General features: G+C 47.5%; 1 protein-coding gene across 2 annotated transcripts in view; it reads right to left on the reverse strand.

The window, feature by feature from the left end:
• Clic5 (chloride intracellular channel 5) overlaps positions 1 to 19371 on the reverse strand; it is a 153061-nt gene that overhangs the window by 36618 nt on the left and 97072 nt on the right. For both annotated transcript variants that reach the window (XM_057751472.1, XM_057751473.1), the window contains exons 2-4: positions 16558 to 16667; positions 11288 to 11413; positions 5354 to 5460 (exon numbers count right to left, since the gene is read on the reverse strand). In XM_057751472.1, the coding sequence (XP_057607455.1) occupies positions 5354 to 5460; positions 11288 to 11413; positions 16558 to 16667 (343 nt within the window). The remainder of the gene's footprint in view (positions 1 to 5353; positions 5461 to 11287; positions 11414 to 16557; positions 16668 to 19371) is intronic.

Raw genomic sequence — 19371 nt, forward strand, 5'->3', positions numbered from 1 at the left:
AGTCCCCTAGTCCAATTCCTCAAACTGCCCCAAGGTGCAGCAGTCAGCCTTAGAACAGCTGGCTGACACACAGGGAGAGCCATCCTCTCACAGGAATGAGTGTGGGGTGCACACCTAACCTCCCTGGTCTGCAGATGGAGGAATTGAGGCAAACCCTGTGCTGTGAGGCTAGGCACTGTGCCAAGGTGTGTGCATGCTTTGACTGAAGAAATACATGAACCCACCACACCAACTGTGGCAGAAGTATTAAGAAGTTCATATTGGGCTGGAGAGATGGCTCAGAGGTTAAGAGCACTGACTGCTCTTGCAGAGGTCCTGAGTTCAATTCCCAGTAACGACGTGGGGGCTCACAAGCATCTGTAATGTGTCCTTCTGGCCTGCAGCATACATGCAGGCAGAATACGGTATACATAATTGATAAATAAATCTGAAGAAAATGAAGAAGAAGAAGAAGAAGAAGAAGAAGAAGAAGAAGAAGAAGAAGAAGAAGAAGAAGAAGAAGAAGAAGAAGAAGAAGAAGAAGTTGTTGAAGTTGTCTATATCCTCGTTTCACAAACAGCCCTGGCGAGAACACATCTCTTAGGCACATTGTGCAGCTATCTCTGCAGTTCAAACCTGGGCCAGTAATCCCACCGCTACCTGATTTCTAGCTCATGTATTCAGCTAGTTCACTAAGAGCCCTCACCTGATTCCCTTGGTAGCTTCAGACCCTGGTTCAGTGTCTGTCTCCCACATAACACAAGCTATTTCAAAATGAGTTCAGAGTAGGTGCTGTTACGTGCAGTGTGTGTGTGTGTATGTGTTGTTTGCACATGAGTGTGTGAGTGTGTGCAGGTGAAGAGCAGAGCAGGATGTCTTCCTCTATTGACTTTTGTTTTATTGGCTTGAGACAGTCTCTTGCTGAACTGGAAGTTCCCCTTTTCCATTAGGCTGGCTGGCCAGCAAGTTCTAAGGACCTGCCTGTCTTGTCTCTACTCCCCAAAGCTGAGGTTACAATACAGGCACAGGATGCAGCCAGGCTCAGCCTTTTACATGCAGCTGAAGATTTGAACTCAGGTCCTTATGCTTGTAGAGCAAGCACCCTTGCTCCCTGAGTCATTCCCAGTCTCTGTGGAATTTTGTTGAACGGCTACATGAGAGAGCGAATCTATGAATGAATGGCTAAGCCTCTTGGGGACTAGCTGGGAATATTTCCCCAGAATGAGGCCTGGCTTACAGTAGTTGGGAGATTTTGGATGGGAGCTAAGGAAGAGCAGAAGCAGCAGGATTGTCTTGTGTTTCCAACAAACATGATTATGATTAGTGTGTACTGAGTACTCCTTCGATGCCGGGCACTGTGCCGAGGTGTGTGGAGGGATGACTGACCCCATTGAATGGTATTTGTGGCACCGGCTTTTCTTGAGCTTTCTTGGTGATGGGGCAGGACTAGATGATGACCATCGGCAGTGTGTCTAGGGGGGAGGGAGAAGAGTGGGCTCTGCTCATGGGAGAAAAGGGGGGGCTGGAAATAGCTCTGCTGGCAAAGTGCTTCCTGCATAATAACCAGAACTTCAGTTTGGTCCCCAGTACTGCGCGCAGTGGCTTGGAGTTGCAATGGCATCACTTAGAAGTCAAATGGCTTCCTGGAGCTCACTGACCAGCGTGGTCTAGCCACATCGGAGCGTTTCAGGCTAGCAAGAGATGTGGTCTCGAGAAAAACAAGGGGGATGCCATCCGAAGAATGACTCTTGGGATTGACTTCTGACCTCCACACGTGTATACACATGTGCACACGCACACCTTTCCACCCACACATGTGTACCCTGACACACAGGAACAATAACACCAAGTTAAAAAAAAATACTCAAAACAAATGAAAATGGGAGAAATGAGAGTGAATTAGGAGATGCCTACTATCTGAAGAAAGACGTCAGGAACAGAGGATTGACACAGTGAATTAGGAGATGCCTACCATCTGAAGAAAGATGTCGGGAACAGAGGATTGGCACAATGAATTAGGAGATGCCTACCATCTGAAGAAAGACGTCGGGAACAGAGGATTGACACAATGAATTAGGAGATGCCTACCATCTGAAGTAAGACGTCGGGAACAGAGGATTGGCTAAAGAGCCAGCGAGAAATGATGGCTGTCAGAAAGCCTACAGTTTCCAGCCTGAAGCACCCAGAGGATGGAGAGCGCCATGGCCTGTCGCCTGGAGCATGTGGGCTTTGAGCACAGAGCTGGCTCTGCCTTGAGAGTGTAGCTCTGGACACTCTGCAGCAGTGAGGCCATCTCTACAAGGAAGACTGGCCTGCAGAAGCATGGGCCCCTAGCTCGCTGAGCCTAAGGACATCAGGATCCTGCTTACCAACGCTGGGTATGGGACAGGTGGAAGGAAACGTGAAAGGGAGTGCGGAACAGCGGGTAGTGCTTGCTACAAGCATGGGCTATCTCAGTGTGGGGCTGAGGAGAACAGAGCTTTTGAGAAAGCAGCCCTGTGTGAGCTTTGAAATGTGCAAATGAGTTGGTGGAGGGACAGGAGGGCAAAGCCCACTGTGGGGGAAACCAGGGTGAAACAGAAGAAGGGAAACAGTGAAAACAGGAGAGGACTGAGTTCATAGGAAATCGACACGCGGTATTCTGTGCAAACCATTGCTTTGGCTTTGGCCATAACAGAACTGCATATGTGGATAATATGTAAATACCATTTATAATTTAAAAAGTCTGGAAGACTCAAATGAGATAATCTTTCTGAGGGAACTCTGACAAATATGGAGGAAGATATTTGTGGTTGAGATAAAAAGACACTGGGTGTAGAGTCTGAAGAAACAGAATCCAAGAGCCAGGCAGCCCAGGGAAAGAGGGACGTCCCTGGTCCTCTCCTTGGCCTCTGGGCCCTGGGCCAGCAAAGTGTCAATCACTGTTCTTTTCCAGGAAGTTCTGAGGGCTGTGATACTTAAGCTTGATTGACAGCTTCGCTGGATTTAGAATCACCTAGGAGACAGACCCCTGGGTGTGTCTAGGAGGGGGTTTCCACAGAAGTTTAGCTGAGGAAGGAAGGTCCACCCTGACGTGTGTGGCTCCATCCCATGGGCTGGGTCTTGGATTTAATAAAATGGATAAAAGGAGAACACCAGCTGAGTACATCGGCTTCCACCTGCTTCCTGACTGTGGACACACTGTGAATGGAGGCCCTGAGCCCCCGCCCCACCCTCCTGTCAAGATGGATTGTACCCTCAAACTGTGAGTCAGCGTGACCCTCCCGTCACTAATAGTTGCTATTGTCACTGCATCAGGAAAACACCTATGACGGATCATGTTAGACTGCTGGGAGTGAGAGGTAAATAAGACCACTTGCCAGGTGCCTTAATTATGGGACATTTCTCACATGCCAAATTAAATGTCAACTTTTCCTTCACTTATTCTGCTTCTGGAAAGCCTTGGCTGTGGCTATAGCTGTGGTCTCTGCCCTGCAGCTCTGTGCCCTGCAGCTCTGTGTGTATCTTCTTAGCTTTGTTGTTGTTGTTGATGTTGTTTTGTTTTGTTTCCTGAGATACAGTTTCACTATGTAACAGCCCTAGCTGTCCTGGAACTAGCTCTGTAGATCTGGCTGGCCTCAAACTCACAGCGTTCCGCCTGCCTCTGCCTCCCAAGTACTGGGATTAAAGGCTTAAAGGCATGAGCCACCAGCGCCCGGCTTCTCTCACCTTTTTATGAGGACAATAGTCATTGGATTAAGGGACCACACTAAATGCAGGATGAAGTCATCTTGAGATCCTGAGCTAATCTCACCTACAAAGACCTCGCTTCCAAACAAGGTCATATTGTGAGGGTCCAGGTGGACAGATGCACGTGACCATTGAGGGGCAGGGCATTATTCAATGAACTACAGTATTCAAACTATAGTGAAGCAAGATCACCATGTGCCCTCCAAAACTGCTCTCTGACAGTGCTTCTAAACGTCCCTCTAGCCATCATTGTCCAAGGGACACAGACTGGCACTGCAGTTCTGGCCTCTTCCCGACCTCTGGTCTTAGCCTTTCCCATCTCCCTGACCTCCTACACACTGCAACCTTATCTCTAGTTGAAATCCTTCTAGAAACTTTCTCAGAGGTCGGACTCCTACTTCAGGTGCCTCCATAGAAATTGCTTTTCCTTTTGCTAGCCCGTTAACCAGCTCTTCTCGTTCCCTTTGATTAAACCAGACTATGCCTCCTGTCTTCTAATTTGACTCTGTGTGTGACTTGGAGCCTTCCTTCTCCACCAGCAGGCACAGGAGACTGGACACAAAGGGACCTGGTACCTGACAATCTTGACTTTCTACCCTGTGTTTTCAAACTGTGAGCCATTTGATCCTTCCTTGACTTCCCCCACTTTCCTCCCATCCTGAACTGTCATGAATCTCTTTGAGCCCCCAGGTTCAAACTAAGATCCCAGTATCTGTGACAGCTCTATCCCATTCCTGCTATGCTGGGTTTGTTCTCACTGCTCACCTTTTCTTTCTCTCTTGGGTACTAAGAGGAACCCCTGATCTGAACTCCAAGAGGACCTGGTATCTTCCTGTGGTCCACTATGCATCACTGACTGCTTTGTTCATGGCGTTTCCTCTGCTTGGCTTGGTACTGGACCCTGGGGATCTAGCTCATTCTCTCTCTCATCTTCTTCACCCCTTTGCTTAGAGTGTCTCACAACCACCCTTCAGGTCCCAACCCCCCCCCCCATTCAGACACTTCAGCAAATCTTCAAAGGATGCTCCTGAATGAGGGACCAAAATTCCCTGAGCTCAAGTGTGTGTACTCAGTCCCCTCTGACGGAGCATCATAGGAGAAGCAGGTCCTAGGTTTGTAGCCACTGCCAGGAAGGAAAGGCTGTGTGGAGAACGGAGCCTGGCCTTCAGAATCCCGTCCCTAGACTCCCCACAGCACTCATAGTGAAGAGAATTAGGTCTGTAGCATTCACCAAATTCTGACCTTCATTGCCCTTTTCATGCTTCCTGTCAGCCCAGAAAAGCTTTTCCTGGACTACAAAGAAGTGGGAAGTTGTGTCTCATTGTGAACACAGATGGAGTCACATGTCTGGGGACACTGCACAGCACCAATAACCCTTCCATGTCTTGCCTTCTGCTGTACGATAAGGTAGTTTTCCAAAGCGAGCTACACCCCTGCCTCTGAGTCAGTTTCTCCTGCGCTGCAGGCAGCAGGTTCTGTGACCTCCCTTCTGAGTCAGGAGGATGAGAGGAGAAGAGAAAATAACAAGCAGCATCGGTTCCAGAAGTTTCTTTGACCTGGTGCTCTGAAATGGCCACGGGCAAACCAAAGATGCAGCAGTTGGCACGAACAGACCCAGGCCAGGCATCCCTAGGGGGTCACTCACCCGCATTGTTCTGCTGCTTGGTGTTTTTGATGTAGGCCGAGAACTTGGAGAAGATGTCAATGCCTGCAGTGTTGGACTCCCGGTGTCTCGCAGCCAGTTTGGGGTACCTGGAAGGGAAGGCATGGTGCTCTATGAAACTGTGAGAAAGGGTCTCTTTAGTGACAAGCCTGTTTGTATCACAGGGGGCAGCATTCTCTTCCTTGGCTGAGGCTACCATCTTCTGGGATTTTGCTGTCATCCTGCAGGAAGGGTGGGCTCTCAGCACTCACTCATAATAAAGGAAATCCGGTGAGGTACTGAGAGCCTCAACCAAAGTGAGTCAGATATCGGGCAATGAACCAGAATGTCGTCCATAGGCCTCGTCCTGGAACCACCACCAATGGTACAGAGTGATACAGGGTTGGCCTCTGTGTCGGGTGGGGGTCCCTGCTAGTTCCCCTGAATTCATGAAGACAGACACCTACTGTCAGGCCCACCACATAATCAAGGCTGGCCAGAAGCAGTGGATGCTGAACTCATTTCTCCAAAGGAAGAGTATCTCCTGAAGGCTTCTAAAATGACTTCCGGCACTGAGTACATGTTTGTGGTAATAAGAACTGAACCCGGCCCTGTTCAAAGATCCTGTGTTTTTATCACCTGGATTTCCAAGCGTGAAGGGAGATTCACAATGATCCCCCACTCCGTTCCTTACACTGTTTCTCATTGTGAAGCTACGAAAAATACAAGCAATAGGGCCAAGCTTAGGACCTCATTAAGACTGAATGAGGAGATGAGCTCAACAGGTGTGGGAACCCTTGGATTTACCCCAAGACCACCATCATAGGGTGATGCTCACTACTAATAAATAAACAAAACAAAACCATTCTTTTCCCAAAGTCATTGTGCGTATGGCCAGGAAGAAGTGGGCAGAGACTGTGGCAGGTGGCCACTCATCATTAACTATAAATGTGGGTCTTTGTGATTTGGAGAGAACTGTTTTACTGTGTGCTTCTGGTTGCTTCATGTTTATTAAGTAAAATTCTTTTGTTCAGATTGTATGTTTTCAACCAAAGGCGTCTTTAAAGATCATTTGCTGTGGGATTGGGAAAGATAATTCAGTCAGTAAAGGCAGTGAGAAAAAGACCGGAATTTGACATGCCCAGAAGTCATGTCAGAAGGTGAGGATGGTAGCGTGTTTGCTATCCTAGCGCTGGAGACGTGGGGTTGGCTGGCCAGACTAGACTAATTGGTGAATTTTAGGTCAGGGAGAGATCCAGGTTCATAAAATAAGAGAGGCAGTGACCCTTGAGAGATGACACCCAAGTTGACCTTGACCTCCATACGCACATGCACACACATGTGCACAAACCTGCATGCGTGTGTGTGCACACACATCATTTGCCATCCTTCTTCATTTCTTTGTTCTTCAGTGATCTCGTTGACTAGGACTGTCCTGCTTTTGGGGCCATGGAGGGCTTAAGGTCTGAGGTATTGCCCTTGGAAAAGTCCTCAGCCTAGGGCCCGGCTTTCAGCTCCCCCGGTAAGAGGAAGCTCCTTGGTGGAGCTGGCGTCAGGTTTTACAGGAGTCCCAGAGATGCAGTCGTCACCCAGGGGTGACTTCATAAGTAGCTACCATGCTAGGGTTCATCTTTGAGTTGACCACGCCCCTGAAGTAATCCTAATAAACTCGTTGGTTTACCATGCTCGACTTGGGTGGGATCATTTCACCCATCTATTGTGGTGCCCTACTTGGGCTGAATAGACATTCATTTATGGTGCCTTGCAAAATACCACATAGTGCTTGAGGATCAAAATTAGAGAAGTGTTTTCTGTCTGTTCTGTTTTAAATTTGCCTGCCAGCAAATGTGCCCACTGACTAAATATCCATGGACTTTTCTACATTTCCCAGCCAGTTACGCTGTGGTCATGTGACTAGATTCTAGCCAGTGGAATGGGGAGGGATGGAGTGATGTAACCCCTCATGACTCTGGCCCTTGAAAGCACCACGTGTGCCCCCCTTTTTGCTTTCCTCTGCTGAAGACCTTGGAGGCCATGCGCATATAGCTACAAGGCGGAAGAGGGCTGCACCGTCCACTGAGACTCTGCTTCAGTGGCAAATGCCCTTGTCCTCTTACGTCACTGTACCTCATGTTACTGTATGTGGCAGCACAGACCTGAAGCCATGTAAGAGACTCCAGAGCTCACTTTCAAGGCGTGCAGCAGCATCCTGTGGGAGCATTTGAAACTGTGTCCACCCCTCAGAAGGATAAGAGAAGATAACTCTGCTCTACTGCTGCAAGAGATCTGTACACATGTTTAATAAAACATCGCACTTACGATGCCTTGATTTTGATCCTTGGTAACACTCAGGGCATGCCTGCTATCTGACATGGCACACCATGTGCCCAGCTGGTTTTTGTTTAGCCTCCTGGATTCTATGCTTTCCTTCTTCAGTTGTTAGTGTGTGTGTGGTGTGTGCATGTGTGTATTCATGTTTTTAATGTCTGATGTGGGAGGAGGGGGGTGTGTGTGCATGCATATGGGATCATCCTCCATCATACTGCGTTTCCATCTCTTTCTCATTGGTTGAGGCAGGGGTCTCTCAGTCAAACGAGAACACTTCAATATGGCTAATCTAGCTAACCAGCTTGCTCCGGGGAATCCCCTGCCTCTACTTTCCAAAGACAGAATTACAGGTAGCCAGTTGTGCCCACCGGGCAGTTCAGTGAGTGTCTAAATGCTCGTCTTCATGCTGGCCAGGCAAACATACATGCTGAGCTGTCTCACAGCCGCCTTCACCCCCTGAATTCTCATCCCCATTTCTACCCACTAGGATTATTTTAAAACAGTCAGCTCTAGGAAAGACCTCTGTGAAATTCACGCAGTCACAGATTTAGAGCTGAAGGGGATCTTGGAGGACATAGTGTCACCCCTTCGTTTTCAAGATGATCACACCAGGAGGGAGAGAGCCTTGTCTAAAGTCACACAGGGTGTGCGATTGGTTTCTAGGCAGCCATACTTCTCAGTTCTGAATCCTAGCAACTCTGGTTATGGGATGGAGACCACAGGCAAGGGCCAGGTTTGTCTCAACGATAACTCTACATGAGCGCCTAGATTTTTTTCCTGAGCATTAACTGGGTCGGTCCACAGAAAGGAAGGATGTTAGGCTCATTTAGAAGCTAGTATTCTTCATCATGACCCTAAATGCTCTGTGGAACCAAGGGTAATCTTTTTAAAGTGCTGAAATATTTGTGTGTGATTTCCTCTCCTTTTACAAACAAAACGAAGGGAGAAAAGTCTTGGCTCTCTGGCAATTTTCACAAACAGCAACCCGATAAGAAATTCATGGCTTCGCAATATCAGGAAACAGAGTTTTGCTGCCCTCTGGAGAAGCAGAAGGCCAGGCAACACTATGCCACAGGCCTCTGGATGCAAGCCACCCCACCTTCCTGCCCATGTTGGTGGGGAAGTTGGGTATGCTTGTGGCTTGAGAGTAGACTGGCAGGATTCTGAGCTCAGAGCTGAGGCATTGGCTTGGTGATATTTACTGGCCAGTAACTGCAGCACCTGCCCCAACCTGACGGTGCAGAAGCATAGAAGGACACTCTCTGTGAACAGCATCCTGGGTAACTACTAATGACAGTTACTGATGGTCTTGTCACTGAGGTCCTTATTTAAGGAGGCCTCTGAAGGTGTTCATTTAATGACCTCTAGGACCTACGACCTAGACCGGTCACTTGCATGGCCGGAATGTCCTTCCTCGCACCTCCTCTACTTAACTGAAGTTCAGAAAAGACCTGGGCAGTAGGCAGCAGGCTCAGCATCCATAGCATGAGTGAGCAGCCAGGAGACGTTAGAATGGCCCTACCCAACACTACTAGGTCCTGATAGGACAATGGAACCTTTACAACCTGATTTACAAGAAGACAATGAGTTTGATAATGACCTTCAGGAAGAATGTTCAAAAAATGTGAAATATATACCCCGAGAGTCCTTGTGCGCTTTGACTGGGGTGATAAGAGCCAGGGATCTTGACTAACCTGACTGTGAAGAACCAGGACAGCAAACTGTCTGTGGTCGGGAATGTTCTTGCACAGAGGAGGCCTGAAGCCAAAAGCAGACATGGGATGATGGGTCAAGATGACACATATGTCCCCTGGTAGAGCGAGCAGCCTATCCCACCTACCAGCTTTGCACAAGAGCATGTGGACATGTCTTCATGTGCTTTCCTATTCTCCTTGCCAGACTGGGTGGAAGTAGACATTCCTGCCTGGGAGGATGGTTCCAAGGAGACAATATTAACCTCCCTGGGAGACACCTAGACTCCACTCGGGTGCTGAAAACAGTTATTCATGTGGGATTCACAAGTAGTGCAAGCAGCAAATGAGGCTGAGTCCCGGGGGAGCAAGAAAGAGCAGTTGGCCCTTTCGGGACACATCTATCCCAGCAGCTGCCTGGTGTTCTGTCCAGAGACATCTGTGGCTTCTGACTGTCACCTACTGGGCTTTGTGTGTGGCTGCACTGACGATTGAACTAATGTCCTTATTGAAAGTCTGTACCCAGCCACCTCCAATGGGCTGCAGGCAGCTTCCCCCTCGTGTGAAAACAAGCTGTCCTAATGTGGTGACAAAAGTTATCCTTAGTGGAAACCATGTCCTTGCTTAGGGCTTTATCAGAGCATGGCAGAGATAACTAATTTTCCAACAGTAAAAGCTTCATTGGTAGTCTTGGGCTATCCCATCGTGCTCGACTATGAGAATGAGGGTAAGGATCGCCCCTTCTCCCAGGTCCCAGGGCTGCTGAGAGGGTGATGGGAATGGAGAGTTCAGTGTCTGACACAACATGGGAACTACATTTGTTGACAGGTGAGCACAGCTTCAGTAAACACAAGAGGGCAGTTGGTTGTCGGACTCCACTTCCGGAAAAGTCTCCTTCCTCCTCTTTCTCGGCTGAGCCCTTCCTTCTGTTTACCTGGGCTGTCACTAGTTAGTTCCCCTACCTGATTCTGAACCTCCGCCCATTTGTTATTGATGTTTTGTTTTAGACAAGATCTCAGCTACCCCAACCAGTCTTGAACATCCTGCACTTCAAAAAATAACTTCAAATCTCCCTGGCTCTACCTCCTAGGTGCTGAGGATAGAGGCATGTACCCACACACTTGGTTCATGTGCAGCTAGGGGTTGAATGAACTCGGGGCTTTGTACATGCCCGATAAGCATGCTGCCAACAGAGCTACATCTTCAACCCTTGGCACCACTTCCTTTCCCAGCCCCCAGGGTAAGACTTCCAGTCAAATCTCCAAGGTGTTTGCTTAAGATCTTCCCTTGGCTCCCCTAAGTTCATGCTGCATTCTGTAAGCAGTGCCAGTTTTTTTGGCTTAACAATGAGGTATGATTGCTATAATCTCTGATAACAGGATTCTACAGCGATCAGTGAGCCTAGGCGCAGTCATTTTTTAAACTATGCCTTTTCTCTCCTTTCCTATGGGTAGCAGCTAATCTGAATGCATGCCCCCTGCCCCCCGACCCGGTGAGGACATCAGCTCCTGCACCTGACAGGCCCTGTCCGTATTTGTCTGCTTATCTGTGACTTGGTCAGATTTACGACTCCTGGTGCAGTTTCAGGCACCAGCCGTCCCTTTCCTTGTTTGTCGTCATCTCGCCTCTAAAGAGGAGGGAGTCTTCCCCATCTCGAGTTTTTACAGGTACATTGAACAGAGTTGGGGAAACAAGCCCGATGGGTAAGGGAGAGCGAATGATCTCCACAGGGTCCCTAAAGTCACTTCGTGTAGGAACTGACTGGCAATACCTTCTAGCAACTGGCCTTAGTGGGCCCACTTTGAGACTGGCATTCCACACTGCTGCAAAGCAGAGACCCTGCTCCAAAGTGAAGCACCCCCCCTCCCACAGCTAACCCTCCCCCCTTGCATAGCTCTGCAAAGACTGAGTTTATTACTTCTCAGGGGTCAAGGTCTCCTCCAGGAACTCTTCTATCTTGTTGACATCAGTCTTCACGTCCCCATTGAAGGTCAGGAAAGGCGGATGCGCGCCAGGAGCGAGGTTGTGCAGGTCCGCTGGCTTTCTGTCGAGAGAGTGAGATTTCAGGTGATGGCAGGAGTCCTGGTCTGAGAAGCCTTTAACTTTATAACTCCCTTCTGGCGCTAATTAGCATGCCCATAGCCTAACCAGATTTGTGGTACTCAGGGTAAAACAGTAGAAGCTGGCTAGAGCCCTGCAGGCCTATGACGTGACAGAGAAAACTCAGGGGGGGAAGGAAATGGCAGAGGGACCTCACAAGATGAAGCCAAACACAACTGAAACAAATCTGGAGGGAATCACCGTGGCTACCTAAATGAACTCGCAGCTTTACTGTGCAGGGCTGTGCTTCAAATGCTGCTTGCTTCACTAATTACTCTAATGAAACCCACAATTCCTGGCTTGACAGATTAACACTCTGGGGCTGGAGAGATGGCTCAGTGGTTAAGTCCACATCTGGCTATCCAGAGGACCTGAGTTCTATTCCCAGCTCTCACATTTAGGAAGATTACAACCGCTGGTAATTCCAGCTCCAAGAGATCTCGTATCCTCGTCTGGCCTCCACAAAGAAAAAAAAAATTAGCACATTAGATCCTACTTTGACCCTAAGAAATATCTTTGAGTATAAAGACTATAAATGTTGGGGAGCTGGATTTGAGTCATCGACTCAAGTTCATATACTCCCATTATGAGTAACATAATTTTAATACATAACAATTAACATCTGGCATTGGTCAGTATATTTCTAGACATCACAGAATACTTTTATCTCCAAATAGCCCCTGGTGTGGGAAATCCACGAGAAAGATAAATATTAGTTGAAAAACAAGACTATGAAATGGAGCCTGTGTATTCAAAGAACTTTGTCTTGCTCATTTTCATCATTGGGCTCTAGTGGACAGCCATGCGGTTCAGTCCGACAGATCTACACTCAGTTTTACAGATCAGGAAATATTGGGCAGACTGTGGCCAAGGACTCTACAGACAGGATTATGAGCTGGGCTTGACGGTCTGTTAACTCCTGGTGTTCCTGCACGTGAAAGACTGGGGCAGGAGGATTGCTACAACTGTGAAGCCATACATGATAAAGTCTCAAAACTTTATCAATCAAACAGACAAAGAGACCCCACTGTTACTGAGCAAGAATATAACTAAGAATCTAAGAAAAGTCTTTCAGCTCAGGATCAGTGCCAGAAAAATCTTAGAACCATGCCTGGCTTGCACAAGTTTTCAGCAGGTGGGTATGTATTTCAAATGACTACATAAACAAAATATACATCTTAATTTAGAAAGGGAGGATTTGGGGCTGAGGAGATGGCTCTGAAGTTGAGAGCACTTGCTACTCTTTCAGAGAACATGGATTCAGTTCCCAATACCCACATATCAGTTAATAGCTCATAACTGCCTATAATCCCAGTTCCAGAGGAACTGATGCCCTCTTCTGGCCTCTTTAGGTACTGCACACACAAGGTGAGCAGACACAAATGGAGGTAAAACACCCATACATAAATTAAAATTTTAAATTAAAAGAAATTACTTTAGCTGTGAAATTAGAGATCAAAAATTGGCCTGATGTTGATAAAAGCTCCAACCCAATCATGAAAGTTTTGAGCTTTCCACTTAATGTGGAGGATTAGTAGGCAACTAGCCTACTGGTAACCTGTTAATAATCCACCATAGTTTACCTTTATTGTTTTCAATCTTAATTTGAGCAAAACTTTTCTTAAAATGTGACTATTATGATTTCAATCTTACTGGAAAGCAGTTGTTTTGTTAAGTACTTTTTAAAATCCTGTTCCATATATGTAAATTTAAAATCAGAAATGGAATCTTTTAAACCAAACTGTTGGGAGCATTTAGGGGATACCTCAGATTGTAAATGATCAATTTCCAAGGAATTACAGCTTCATTCTCCTAACAGGACTTGAGTAAGTGCAGCATGTGTTTATGAAAGCTGGTTCCTTCTGTCACTGGTTGTGGAACCAGGAAGACCTCGCAGAGAATGGGTACTTAGCTGACACAGTCCTTCAGAAGAGAGAACCCAGATCCACCACCCCAACTAGACAAGCGAGCTAAGGCAGGAAGATCTCAAGCTCAAGGTCAGCCTGGGCTCCAGAGTGAACTCAAAGTTTAGCCTGTGCAACTGAACAAGATGCTATAGAAAAGCAGAAAGCGCAAAGAGGGAGCTGGGGTTCAATGGAACACTTGCTAGTGTGTGTGAAGCCCTGGGCTCAGCCCCCCCCATTCCAAACATGAGGAAGAAAGAAGCCCTCGGGGTATGCTGCTCACATCCATAGTAATCGGATATTAGTGAATCCCGCCACCTACACCACACACAGTGGGGATAAGGAGACTCTGAAGTTCCCCTACGATCCAGAGAGGCAGGCAGAAATATTGGCGAAGAACAGGGACGTGTGGAGCACACATCCATGAATAAACAAGGAACCATCTGAACTTTCTGGACTCTGTCCTCCGTAGTGCTTGGTGTGGTCCCTGTTTGTGCTGGACAGCGTACTGACCACCACTGAGGAGGTACCTCTGGCGACAGCAACAAGAAGGACTTGACCCTGTTACTGCCAGTGATGTGGTGTGTTCTGCCATGCTCCCGCCAGGGTCAAAGGTGAGAGTGAGGATGGTTGAGGGAAGGGGAGCGGCCTTGGCAACAGAAAGTATGGAATCCGAGGGCTGCACTGGGGAAGGAGAGAGGGGCTGACGGCTGAAGTCTCCGGGCATGGGGAGCATCCATGGCCCTGTATTTTCTCTGAGTTTGTAACATTCCTGTGGACACTGGAGCAGAAACTATGAGGTGGAGGCAATGTAAGAAGTCAACAAGAGGGGCAGAGGCATCTGTAATGAGACAAATTCCTGGTCTAATCAGTTAGGGAGGGGACAAGAGGAATTTCAATGACTTGCTGCTCCCTGCCCTGTCACTCCCAACAGGCTGCTCTCCAGCCTCGTTCTGTGACACTTGGAACTCAGACAATTGAGACTGCAAGTATTTTTAAAATCTAATTTACTTAGTGCCTCTGTTGACTCTGTGTGTCCCTCCCCTGACATAAAGAGAGGACATTCTTGGCCGGTTCCTCCTGTTTAGCAACCGACGCTGACAAGGAAGGAAGTCCTCACTCATACTCATTTTGTTTCTGAGCAGTCACTGTGGCTTAAAGATACAGTGATCTGTTGATCGAGTGGCTGCGTGGTTTTGTTTCTGGGTTACTGGATACGCGCTAATTGCTGGATTCTGACAAGTTGGGGACATGCCACTCTGGCTTCTGAAACTTAGTTAGGCATTGCTGAGAGATTTCTGGCCAGTCACAGCCTCCTCTCTGTGAAGACCTCCTATTAACACTTGGAGTTGACTTTACAGAATCACACTTTGCCTCTGATTGACTTTACAGAGTCACACATTGCCTCTGATTTGTGAATCATTCCATGTGCCTCAATTTTTCTTTTGCTCCTTGGATTGACAATAAATGGGTAGAGGAACATTGCTAAGATATAACATTGCTACCAGGTTTCAAGTTCAAGTAGTAGGGCAAGTATAATCCCGAACATGAATACATGGCCCACCTCCTTAAACCCTCAGCAGCACTCCTATGGATTAAGAAAACATTGCTTTTTCATCATCATTGGGAAGATAAAGAAATAGAGGCTCAGGAAAGTTCAAGGTCACCTGGCTAGTCAATGGTGGTACCAGAGTAAGAGATGAATTAGAATATACATGTGTGTGTAAACATGCTGTAAACTAAGGTGATGCTACTCACCAGGCCCGCCTCAGAGAGGCGTTGGCAGGACCAGATCTGATCATGTGAGAGACAGAGAGACAGAGGCATCCATAAGATGCTGCAGAGACTCCCTACCCCAGCCTGAGCTCCAGCTGGGAACATCTGTGAGCTCCACAGGTGAGAATCCAAGCGAGCTCCTCCCCCAGACTCTCCAGCCTTCTCTCTTTGTCATTGACACTAGCTGCATGGCAGACACATGTTCCCTTAGTGCACTAAAACCAACCACAGGCACTAGGATCTTAGTAGTATCCCCTCCTATTTCTGGCTGGGACGTGGGGCAGGTCATCTCTGCGGCTCTCTCAGCTTCTTTGTATAGAATGGAGTCTGGGGCTTTCCCTTGTGAATGACACAGCGCAGGATTTTACACGGGAAAGCCCTCGGTGGTTATAAAGCACTGGGACAGTGGAAGTCATAGCTGGATGAGATGCTAAATGACAATTATGCCTAAGCCCAGGTGATAGGAGCAAGGTGAGTTTAAAGGAGAGGCCACTCTGGAGAATGATGGGGTACAGAGGCCTTACTGAGGAATTGGGGCTGAAGTTGAGCCTGGAAGCAGGGTATCCTGTGCTTCTGAAGAGACGAGGAGGAGGAGCCTATCGATGTGGAAGAAGCTACCTAGTCAAGAGCTACTGGGATCAAGAGCAGCCCCGGAGGTAGACCAGTCTACAGGTGGATAGGATGCATTGAGAAGCATCGGGAGAACTGTACAAAGCATGGACTGCTTTTGATACTTCCCCACTGCGGGCAAAGGGATGGAGTAAAGGTTTTCTGGGCACTGTTAGCCCCAGCGGAGTAAGACACTTGTTGTGCTGCAAGACTTCTGGTCAGATGAGCAGGACTGTAACTCTGTGGAAGAACACTTGTATAGTAGGCATGAGGGGTCCAAGGTTGGGTTTCGGCACAATAAATAAACATGAGTAAGATTATATTTGAAAGTTCAACTGAACAGACATAATTAAGTCACTTCTTTCCTTTTAGGACCTCCTCATGAAATCCTCTGCTCCAGAACCCTCATGTTATGGATTCTGAGAGTGAAGAGAAGGAAGGATTAGAAGTAGTCTGGATTCCAGTGCCCCAAAGACTCAGTGGTCCCACAGATGCAATGTCTGTGCTATTGCAATAAATATGCTTTTAGATGCCTGTGGACACTCATCGAGTGGCCATTTGCTTGCTTTTTTTCCCCTTGGTAATCAATTCTCACCAAACAGGGTAGGTAATGGAGCACAGCCCCAAAGGAGGCCCTGACTTTTTCAACCTCCTTTGTGCCCTTGACTTGTCTCTGGGAACAGTTCTGGGCAATGAGATGGAATCCACCAGAGGTTGCCTGAAGCCATGGCTGGATTTCTTTCATCCCGTCTCAATCTTCCTTGTGCTAGGTATTGATCATGAACATAGGGTCCTTTACCTTTTCAGATCCACAGTGGTGACGTTGAACACGACGCCTTTCAGCCAGAGGATCATGAAGAGGCGCTGAGAGAAAGGACAGTTGCCAATGCTCTCCCCATCAATTCCAGCCTGAAAAGGAGAAGGGGCAGATGCCTGAGGTCCGGGGCACAAACACAAAAGAACATGGATGGTAATGAACAGCCTCTGGGCTTCTAGCCACATCCCAGCGGACTTCAGAGACCCAGCGTATCCATCCCTGTTTCCCTAATATCTGTGCAAAGCAATGCCTTCTGCCTTGCATGGTCCTCATAAATGCGGAACTGGATTTTCCAACCTGAGATGCTCTAGAACCATAGCCTTCTGAAACTGCTGAACCTTGACATGAGGTTAACATTCTACATATCCATATAATCAGCTGGTCTGTGCTTGGGCATCCCCCTTTGACAACTTTGGTCGGGAATCATTACTACATTTCTTTTTTTAACCGTACCGAGAGTTCCCATCACTATCTAGGTCACACTTTCTGCCTTGCTGGAAATAGACCCATCCCTAGGACCTGAGATAGTCTGGGCTGCCACCACCAGAAGGGGGCACCCAACATAGAACTAAAAATCACCACAGTGCATTCAGAGAGGTCGTGACCCACTTCATCCCAGTGGGTGCAAATTCGTTTATCATGTCAAGTCCCTGAGAATTCCTCCCAAAGCACTCAGCAGTCCATGTCTCCACCCCAGGGACAGCTATGATGTAGGTGACAAAGAGTGTGTTAACACTTGCTTTGGAATTCACATCCCCATATCGCCCTCTGTTTTCCTCTTGTGCTAATGGGAGGATAAGGAACTGAAGGAGGGAGAAAGAAAACACTGGACTTTGCCTATGTTGTGTGGTGCTGGCTGAAATCCCAACAGGAGGGTAGAGAGTTCAAGGCCACCCTGGGCTTCGTAGGGTTTGATGGCCAGCCTGGGCTTCCTAGGGAGTTCATGGCCAGCCCTCTACATACTAAGACCTTATCCCAGCAAATTTATTTGATTACTTTTCAATTAGTTGTATGCCTATTTGTGTATGTGTGTATGTCACAGTGCCTTGTGGAGGTCAGAAGGCAACTCACAACAAGCAGATTCTCCCCTTCCACCATGTGGATCCTAAGGATTGAATTTGGGTTGTCAGACTTGGTAGTAAGCAGTGTGACCAGCTGAGCTATCTTACCATCTCCCCACCTACCAAATTTTATAGAAAGGAATTCTTGACTGGCAAAAAATAAGATCCCATACAATAATTGTTATGTTAGTAACAATAACAGTGGTCGGTGTTATTAGGCGTGGGGCTAAGAGATTTACATCTATTGTCAACCAATTAATTTGCTCCCCATGAGAAGTCTGTGAAATGGCATCTTACCATCCTTTACATTGGAAGCTGAAGGACAGAGAAACCATATACCTGGCCAAGGTTCCCACCCTGGTAAGGCCAGGACTGAGCCCAGTGGTCTGCCTCTAGATTTGGTGCTCTAATACTTTTCCGGGAGTCCGCCCTTAGGCTCAGCCGGGTTATCTCCTTTCTGCGCAGTGAAATGATGACCTTGAAGTAGGCATGGTCATGCCCCGCCAGCCCACCTGTGTTAGCCATGCCAGAATGCAGGGAGTGCTGTGTTTTTACGTCCGTGTGGTTTCAACATGTGTATGTCTTAAATCTGGATCTAATGAACAAAGGTTGCTGCTGTGGTTTAGATGACCAATATCCCCCATAGACTCATGTGTTGGGCACTTGATTCTCATCTGATGGCACTGTTTGGGAAAGTTGTAGAACCTTTGGGAGATAGAGTTTGCTGGGTCACTGGAGAGGAAGACTTCAGGTTTTAGAGACCAGCCCCACCTCCTGTCTGCTTCCTGTCTACCAAGATGTAAGAAGATGAGGAGTCACACTCCAGTCACCTGACTCCCACTGTGATGGACCGTGTACCCTCAAACTGTGAGCCAAATAAACCCTTCCTTCCTTAAGCTGTTTTGTCAGATTTTTGTCATGGCAACAAGAAAAGTAACTGCAACAGCTGCCAGAGCCCATGAAAATGGTCCAAATTTTGGTGTTTTGCTCTCACAACCCTGGCAGCCCATGGACGACTTTCTCTTTGTTCATCAGCACTGTGGTCCTGATAAGCCATTTAAGAAATGGGTTAAAGGTGACAAGCTTATGGTGATGATGACTCAAAACAGATATGGTTCTGTACCTTTAAGAACGATGTCTTTGCTCCAAGGGGTTCTGCTGGAAAAGGGTACAAACATGGTAGGCTAGGCTGAGTACTGTTGCCCCTAATAATCTTTACCTAGAATCTAAGAATGGGCCTTATTGGGAAATAGACATTTCAGAATCAATCGAGTTTAGCTTCAAATCCTCTTCCTCCCTCTGCTCATCTTTCTCCTTCTCTTCTGTTCCTCCTTTTTGTCCTTTCTCTTCTTCTTCCTCCTCCTCTTTCTCCTCTTCCTTTCTTTCTCCTTCTCTTTATCTTCTTCTTCCTCTCCTCATCCTCTTTCTTCTTCCTATTCCTCCTTCTCTTTCTCTTTAAGTTCAAACGTGGGACAAAAAATATGTGACTAAGTGATAATATACATGAAATTCACGTTATGGTTAGAGTTGTCATTACAAGCATAGGCCCTGAACACTCAGAAGAGCTCCTGAGATGTCTTTGTTTATAGAAGTCTAGGCCTTAATCAAGAGTCAACAAGTCTCTGTATAGTGGCACAAAAGTTGACAATGCTCTATGCTCAGGGGGTTATGGGTGGAGCAATCTCTCAATCCAGAGGGCAAACATAGAAGGAACCATAGCCAGCATTCACTGGCT

The sequence above is a fragment of the Chionomys nivalis genome, chromosome 19 (genome assembly GCF_950005125.1).
Source record: "Chionomys nivalis chromosome 19, mChiNiv1.1, whole genome shotgun sequence".
Classification (NCBI taxonomy): Eukaryota; Metazoa; Chordata; class Mammalia; order Rodentia; family Cricetidae; genus Chionomys; species Chionomys nivalis.